Genomic DNA, 9127 nt, shown 5'->3' on the forward strand with positions numbered 1-9127 from the left:
CACACTTCAATCACTGCAGCCTCTGCTAGCAAAAGTTGTATTCATGCTGGGATGGTATTTAATTGAGCTCACTTGAACCAAGCTTCCAGTAAGCACATATGACAGATTTATATATGAATCCTCACAGAGTGAAAAAAATGACATTTATCAACCTTCCATCACAGCATTTGACATTTGAACAATTGATTCTGATTTAACAGTGAAAAATGCCACTATCCATATGAAAAACCTGCAACAGGATTAAAACCCTAGTCGCTACCATCCCCAGCAATGGCTCTGCCAGTTAAGCCATCAAACTTTTATGTACTACCCTAACTTTGTCTAGCCTTAAAGAGATTAAAATAACAATCCAAATCCTGACAAGTTTAATGCAGAAGAGACAAAAAAAATCTAGTTGGAGGAACAGAGCGCAGAGCTGGGTGATGTGAGCCATTAAACTGCTTGAAAATTGTAAAGGCTGGGCATACTTAAGAATAACAGCAGCAGGAGCTGATGTGGATTAAAGGCACGATACACTTGCTACAGACAACACTGTTAGTCTTGTTTTACCCCAGGTAACCTAGAGCTCATCTAGGTATGGCTAAGAGTAGAGAGTCTACCCAAATGCCACTAGATATGTGTTCACCTAATTAAAGAGGGACGCTGTCTCCACAGGCACAGAGGCGTTTGGGCAGACTTTTCTCTGGAGACAGGGCAAGAAGATGCTCGTCAGGCTTGTCAAGCCCTCTTGAGCAGGTGGGATTCACCCACTATTACTTTCATAAGCATATTCTGGTTAGCACTGAGTATTCACTAGGCAGGAGCCCTAGCTGGAAAGGAGGTCCTGACAATGACACACCTCCACTGCAAAAACAATTGGATTCTTCCAGTACCTCCCTTTGCCTCCTTACTCGTGGATGGTAGCATTCAGTAGCTGGTAAATGGATCAAATTTTCCCTACGAGGAAAAGCAGAAGTTCTGGCAAAAAGACTAATCATTTTGTTGCATATGATCCCTGGAAAAAAGCCGGTGAACTCTGCAGAAGTATGACTACGGTGTGTTTTCATGTATTAGTCCATGTTAATAATCAGTTACCTTGCAATCAACTAATGTAATAGACTACTTCTTCCTTAGTCACGTCCAGTTAGTAAACTGCAATTTAAACCCCATAGTTTCTCCTGTCATATTTTTCTCATTTCTACTATTCCAGTTTTCATGTTTTTTCTCTATGGTATTTCTAGAGTCTTTGTTGTACTAAAGTCTCCAAACAGGCTATGACTAATTTTTCTTGCTGACTCCTGCTTTTTCTGTCAAAGTCATTAATGGACATATAAATGAAATCACTGTTGGAGAACTCCATCAGAAATGTCCTTTGTTCTGATACTTTCTCTTTCAACACTACCTGATGTGTTTTGAGTTCCTGGGTTCCTCAATCTACTGGCTTTGCTTAAGCACTTTGTTTATAAAACTGAGGTTTGTTACAGATCTACCTCAAATTACCCTTTAAATTAATCTGCATGAACTGAACTTCTTATCCCTGAATCTAAATCTATTTCCTATTATCAGGTCTCCTATAACATCCTCATGACTTATGAAAGTGAAGTCTAAAATAAAACCACTTCCTGTCACGTTAGCAAATCTCTAGAGGATATTTTTATTGCCTAGAAATGCAAGAATATCTCAGACTTACCAATAATAGTATAGATTGCTCTCCAACCTGATTCCTGTTGTTAAATTATCCAAAACAACTACTGCAGTAGTAATTATCTCTCTAATAACGTTACAGAAGCCTCTTGGCAGTTAAAAAGGATCCTGGTGGCATATGGCATACTGGCAGTGATAATCTTTTACCAAACTGTGAGTTGTGCTGTTAGTTACACATACCACTGCTTCCCACCTTTTCCTGAAAAGCAGCCACTGTTAACAGAGTATTCATGACTGCAGCTGCAGGACAGATACAGTGTCCCATTGCACTTGTTCATCTACTATATCAGTAGCTCAACGTTCTCCATTTTGCTGCATAATCTCACTGTGTTTGCATATCCAACTTTCTGTCTTCTTCCTAATCACTCTTTCAGTGAGATCTTGCGTATTCAACTACTTTATTTTCCTTTGCTGCCTACGGGTCTACTGTGTGACACTCCTTTCCATACTGCTATGACTAGCGTTGTCTGATTACTCAATTTACCACATACTCAGGCAGAGCCTTGAGACTTTACAAGCGCTCCCTAGCCTTTTCCTGGTGTTTCTTTAAGACTCTTCTTATAAATGAGGCCAACACTAGTGTTTGCAGTAATATTACAGGTCCTTGGGAAAAACTTACATACTGAGAACAACTCATCATAATCACACACCAAATCTTCTTCAAACCTTAGCTGTCTGCTGACCTTCCCTATCACTCATTTGGTAGGGGGCAGAGCTATTCTACTGAACATATGAGCACCTACTTCTTTCAGAGCCTTCCTCCACATGGCCTAGTCACCCTCAATTACCTCCAGCAGCATCCTCTCAGTGTCATTTGTTCTAATGTGAAGGACAATCAGGTGACTGCTTCTTGCTCCGTTCAGAAAATATTCCCAATTAGATTCCCAATTCTCTTCCATGGTCTGAGCAAAAACGACACTGCTCCTTTGTCTCCTGCTTCATTGGGTTCTTGAGGCTGTGTGGCACTATAGTGGCTCAGGTTTTGGAGGCAGGATAGCCATATGTGGATTTTTGTCCACCTGTAATCATTAGCAGTGTATTGTGCTAAATGGCTGATTCTGCTTCAAGAACTTAAAAATATGGCTCAGAAATAGCAGGTGCATTTGTATGTGGACCTTTAAAGATGTACAAGCTCACCATCTCACAGTAATATGGCTCTATCTTTTCCTGGTAGTGGCCCAAGTCTCTGATCCTTTCCCTTTTGTTTGCAGTTATTCTGTGTTCTCTTCTTTTTACAGTCCCTCTATATTATCTTCATTCTTTATCTGGCCAAGCCTTGATCTTAGCTTGATAAAAATCTGTAGGTTTAAAAGCAATGCCTTCCTTTCAAGGCATCGTTTCCTTACACTACCACAGACCAAGATACAGAGTCCTTACATGTTTATAGGTCAGTTCCCTCAGCAGCAGAATCACAGTGATAAAACTGCTTTGTGAGTTGTTTTGAGTCCAGCTGTCACGCTCAGCGACATGCATGGAGATCTGCATATGATCTCAAGAGCACCTCACTGTATTTCAGACCTCGGATTCAATCTTTTCACTCTCCATCAGCAAAGACTCACCTAATTTCACTTGAAGGGGGGACGGCTTATAGTTCATGGCTACAGTCTCTCCCTCTCTCGTATCACAATCTCTGTCTGAGATAGATGCAGCTGTTGGATCCTGTTAAGAAAAGGAAACAAAACAGAATGGTTTAGCTAAAAGTTATGCAGTCTCTTCTCAACCGGTTGTTAGGCGAGTCCATCCCCACCCACATTCAGAGGGAGCAAAGCACATGCTAGTGTTCTGAACAGCTGAAACCCAGGGGCAAAATACATAACTTTGGAAGCACATTTAGTATGCTAAAAGTTCCTCTGGAAACACAGATTTCAACATCAGACTTATATAATGGATAATGCTAGGAATATAATGTAGAGGGTGGGTCATCAGTTCAAATTCAGCCAGGGTTGGCAGTAGTCCCAAACCATTTTCATGTGATGACTCTTTGGGGTGTTATTTGAAATGCATTTACAGTTTCAGCTGAGCTCTGAGTGGATCAGTCAACCTCAAGATTAAAACTAAAAAGCTCATGACCACCGGTGTAAAAGAGCAGCTCGGAAGGAATGAGGATTGAATAAGTAGGAGAATTCAATCTCCAGTTTCTCTTGGGAGAGGGATGAAGAAGCCTGTACTTCCTGTGCTGGACCTATTTAGTGGCTAACTGGAAAGATTTAACTTCAGTATCTTACAGCACAGCACCTTTCATTTTCTCTGAAACCCCCCTGAAAACCAAAGCTCTCCAGACACAGAGTTCGCCCTATTACACATACTTGCAGACAACCTAATCCAGGTAGTGTTGTACTCTATGGTACAGCACATCAAAGAATTCAGAGAGAGACAAAGTACCAATTCAGGCAGTTCTACCACTGCTAAAAACATTTAAAGTCCTTTCACAGCAAATCTGAAACCTGATGGAACTCTCTCTAGTTAGCACCACAGTGAAAATTAAAATCAGTATTCAAACATATTCACTTCTTTGAAGCTAGAGACTAAATTGAACATGCATAAATATATACATAAATGTGCATGTAAATTTAGATTTATAATAGGTAGAGCTGCATAGGCAAAACAAAGATCCAATATTAGGCCAAATATCTGAAGGAACCATCACTTTGTAAGAAATGGAACAAAACATCAGAAACTAAATATTAGAAAATACCATTTCAAATTGGTAAATTGATATTGTCCATCTCTCAGTTTCTGGAGTTTGTATTCCGTACAGAATTTCTTACAAAAAATGCAACCCATCATTTGGCACTCACACTGACAGCATGCAAGGCAGAGTCACTGAATTTCAAAGCAAGGTACCATTGCTCCTTGCTCTCAGTAAAAAAATCACTCAGTGAGCCACTGTCCCTTCCTTCCCAGTACCTGCCTTTCCTCTACAGTGCACATTAACTCTATTTAATACACTGTGTTTATAAGATAAAACATGATTCTTGAATTAGGCTCTATCTTCATAGAAACTGCTCAAATAACATGGGTAGGGTTATAATGTTTTATCAAAATTTTGCTCCTTCGCAATACCCAGTAAACTTTGACAGTATTTAAAATGGATGGTGCTTACAAAATTTCACATACAATGACATTAAAAAGATGATGCTGAATCATATGCAATTTATCCTACTTTCCTCTAATAGAGCAGTTGAAATTCAATGAAGCTAAAGTGAGGTGGTACACAGAAGAAAACCAATTCCAACTTTATAAATGAAAACATTGAGCTGTAGCTAGCTACTGTCACTCAAGGAAGAGATGTCAGATGACAGGGTCCATCAGATGACCAGCTAGACAGGCCAGGACTCTTCAGCCAGGGAGAGAAAATGGACAGGGTCTCTGGGAGAAGTCTGAAAAATCCTGAGTGGGGTGAGAAGATGAATAGGAATCAGCTAGCCTTTATTTTCTACAAGCATGAAATACGAAGTGGCAGCTAACATGCAGCAGCCGGAAACAAACTCAGTAGTTCTCCATACAGCAGATGATCTGCTGCTGTGGATGCTAAAAGGGGCTCTGGAAAAGGTGAGAAAAATTGAAGGAATATTCATCAAATACAAAAACACTGCTTCTGGCTCAGGCTGCCCCTGGCAGAGATCATTGGAGTGGGGGAAACAGGGAGGTATCACTGTGGGCTCTCCCTGTTCCTGTCCTTTTGGGGACACGACACAGGGCTAGGTGAGACCTTTAATCTGACTTGAAATAGCCATCCTTATTTTCTGTCTCAGAACCTATTGTATGATCTCAACTGAGGACCAGTTCTTATGGTATCCTTGTAACATGGGATTGGTGTCCAACATGCTCAGTTGAAAAGACTAAACCACAATTCAGGCTGTAGGAAAGCATATTTGTGGGAACTGCCAGATTTCCCAGACATGCTAGAACCTCTTCAAGAGGGATGTGTAAGGTGGTAAGTGGCAGGCCATCACCTCTGTCCAGGCTTCCCAGATGAGAACCTTTCTCTGACAGTCTGGGAAAAGGCAGGATACAGCCATTTTTAAAGAGCATGACTCCAAGAGCTGGATGCTTCCTAGTGCTACTGAACACAAGTCCTCAGCGTCTCAGTTTGCTGGCTGCAGGAAGGGATGGGAGCGGATGTGTTACTGAAAAGGACACAGTGCAATGCCCACACACTGCCTCTTGTGCTGGTGCAGTCCAGCACTGCGATATGTGAGTTTATAGCCAACAGGGAAGGGGCCTGGACGCCTGAACTAGCTCAGGTTCAAATTGTTGAAATTACCCTTAAACTCTTTAAATAAAAGCCAGATTCTACTTTTCTTGGAAGTTATGTGCTGACATTAACTTTTCCTTGTGGGTAACCTGCCAGTGACATTATACATCTGTTTGCATGAACAGTGGGATAGGAGAAACATTCTGAGGTGCTTTTGAGGATCTGTGTTCTGGTCCTGGACCAGAGAACTCAGCTGGAGCAATCTCACAGCTGTGCTCTAGACCAAACAACTAGAAAAGACTTCCCAGACCTCCAGAGGAGACAAAGATGATTTTCAAAGAGCGATTCATTGCATCCTATCTTAGACACTCATCTTAAAAGGAGATTAATCTGTCCTTGGAGATGTGTCTCCCTTTCCCTGTTGACTAGAGAGGAAGTCAGGCAACTGATGGAGACTGCACCTCTGCTTCTGATGAAGGACACACCACTAGAGTCCTTAATAATGCCAGTCTACACCAGAAATTCATCTTCAAGCTTTTGAACAATGCTTTTCTGCCTCAGTAGCACTGCACCTCTTCAGCAGAGGAGAACATGCTATCACTACGCAACAGACATATGACTAGCATAGAGAGATCACAAAGCACTGCAGAGTCAGGGCAGTCACTGCTGCATGCATGGGCCAGACCTGCTCCCTTCAAAGAGTAAAAGGAATCCAAAAGGAAACCAAACTGGGCTAGAGACAGCATCCCTAGTGCTAGGGTGTATCTATGCCTAGCCCAGGAGCACCAAGGTACTGTCATACTTCCCATCTATCACTTCATATACGTTCTGCAGCAACACACAGGACTCCTTAGTAACAACCCTGGCTGCAAGAATGACAGTATTCCCGCGGCAGCTCGGCTGGAGCTGTCTCTTTGCACGAACATGCTTTGCTTCTGTGCATACTGAATGGGCACATTTCCCTCTAGATAGCTCATCCCAGAGAAACATTTACTTGACTAATAAGCCTTTTGCTTGTGAATGCCTACAAACACACTGAGACTCAGCACAGGATTTCACTATTGGAATTCACTTGGCAATTTTGCCTTTTTTTTTTGAGCCTCCTTAAATCAATGCATTCAGCTCTGACCCTGATGTCAAAATCTCAGCTACACAGTATGACCAGTCCCAGGCCAGATGATGTGATTTCTCTCTGCTCAATGGGGGAACACAACACTCCCAATCAAAAGGCAAGTGCTGAGATGTGGCTACAGGAGCTCTAAATGGCAATGGGAATTCAATACATTTAAGAGGGTTTTTTTGTTCCTGAGGCCTCCTTATGTCTTCATTCCTAGGGAAAAAATTACATTCAATCAGGCCACTGCATGAACATTTGGCTGGGCCCGGAGTTTAATCAAAGTTTTCTCCCCACATACTCACAGCTTAATTGGGCATGCACAACCACAGCATTTGAACAGTGGGGAGCTTCCTTACTAGTTTGTTTCCTTCTACAGGCTCGACACAATGGACCTTGAAAACTCTGCTCCCCTGCTAGGTACAGCTATGTCCTACACTGTGTGTACATGTGCCATTTCTGAACATCAGAAATTCATTTCAGTGAACTTTCATGGTGCAGCAGTGCTGTGAATCCTTGGAACGCAGGGGAACAGAGAGAACCTGAAACCACCTTAAACTGAAATCAGGAGGCTTAAGGAACATGGCATGCTCAGTAGGGTTTTTATTCTTTCCCTGTTTTTTAAAATCCTGTTTCTTTTTTGCAGTACTCGGCAAGAAACTCAACATGTCCCATAATGCAGCAGGTCAGTAGCCTTTTTACTCTTATCATCTGCCCCTATCAGTAGCCCACATTGTCTGTGGGGCAAAATAGCCCCAAACAGCCAACAAATTTTGCAGTTACACCCACAGCAGTGGACCTGGGTGCTGGGTACAAACATACTCTTATATGTACCCTTGGAAAATGCAGCTTCCTTTGACTTCCTTCACAGTCAAGACTTCTGACATCTTGAGAGCTTGACAAGCCTGTGTTTTCCACCCTGCAAATCCTCTGTGACCCCAGTGCATGTGGAAGGGAATGGGCACACACGGTTTCTGTAGCATTCAGCTGCCCCTTAGAAACATATCTGTAAACTAAAATTCCTCTCTCTGCCCACCCTTCTCAACACTAAAAACCAGTACTTTTACAGCTCTAAAAAAATGTTCTCCACTCTGCTGTCTGTAGGAAATTCTACAATCATTAAAGCAGCTCTGCTTTTTTGATAAAGCACAGGAGGGAAATTGCCTTACCTTCTAACATCAAGAAAGACCCAATATACAGGGCTTTACCCACCACTCCTCTCCACAGTTCAGAGGCTTTGGTCTGATCACCATTAGCTGAATCAGTACAAGCTGACTGCTCAGAAGTATCATCCAGCTACCTTTGCCTCTCTCCATTACTAACCAGTGATGTGCCTGCTGTCTTCTGTCCAACTTAGAAGATGTGGAAGGTCTCAGTACCAACACATGTGTGACAGCCTACAAGGAGCACTCACAGCTCAGCAGGCTCCTGCTTTCTGAAGTTGCCCATGTGGATCACGTGCTGCAAACAGATGCTAACAAGAACGAACAAGCTCAAGTGTTTTGCTTCTTTTCCACATCAAACACTGAGTTTGGAAAATTTGATAGATGTTCTGTGCATGAGAGGCTGACTCAGTGAGCAGAAAAACAAGTGAGAAACCCCAGATACGGGGGTACATTCAGTTCATCAAGAAGCTTCTATCATTCCCATGTTGGGCTAGAATGTAGCTCCTGCTAATAAATATTTATAATTATGCCTTCAGTCCCTTTGTCCTGGGAACAGAAAATCCTATGCCGTTTGCAGATTCACTCTGTCTCAAGCTGTACTGCACTAGGTATCCTGAGAAAAGCAGCTGTAGGCAGCAGGCTTCTGAGGAGGGTCTCTGATGTGCACAGGTGGCTATGTAAAACCACAATCTCACAGTGTTTTGGACAACAGACCTCTGCAGCCTCTAGGTATAACTACAATCTAGACATGAAGTATCTATGATCACAAAGTGCTTAAAAAAAAGAGACTGGGAACAAAACCACTGGGAACCAAGATCTACATAGTATGTGAGAAACAGCATAAAAGGAGAGGCTCAAAGGCTGCGAGATTTACAATGGATCAAGGTGAATCCACCATATAGATGAACAATGGTCAGCAATAGCATGTTCAGCAAGAGAAAGTGTGACAAGGGGATGTACAGCAGG

General features: G+C 42.3%; 1 protein-coding gene across 1 annotated transcript in view; it reads right to left on the bottom strand.

Annotated features, from left to right (window-relative positions):
- Positions 1-3339, bottom strand: part of FAM219A (family with sequence similarity 219, member A) — a 35693-nt gene extending 32354 nt beyond the window's left edge. Inside the window, exon 1 of the mRNA XM_010189989.1 lies at positions 3243-3339. Coding sequence (XP_010188291.1) covers positions 3243-3279 — 37 coding nt within the window. The 5' untranslated portion in view covers positions 3280-3339. The remainder of the gene's footprint in view (positions 1-3242) is intronic.
- Positions 3340-9127: the final 5788 nt, after the last annotated feature.

The sequence above is a fragment of the Mesitornis unicolor genome, unplaced genomic scaffold (assembly GCF_000695765.1).
Source record: "Mesitornis unicolor isolate BGI_N332 unplaced genomic scaffold, ASM69576v1 scaffold10028, whole genome shotgun sequence".
In the NCBI taxonomy this organism is placed as follows: Eukaryota; Metazoa; Chordata; class Aves; order Mesitornithiformes; family Mesitornithidae; genus Mesitornis; species Mesitornis unicolor.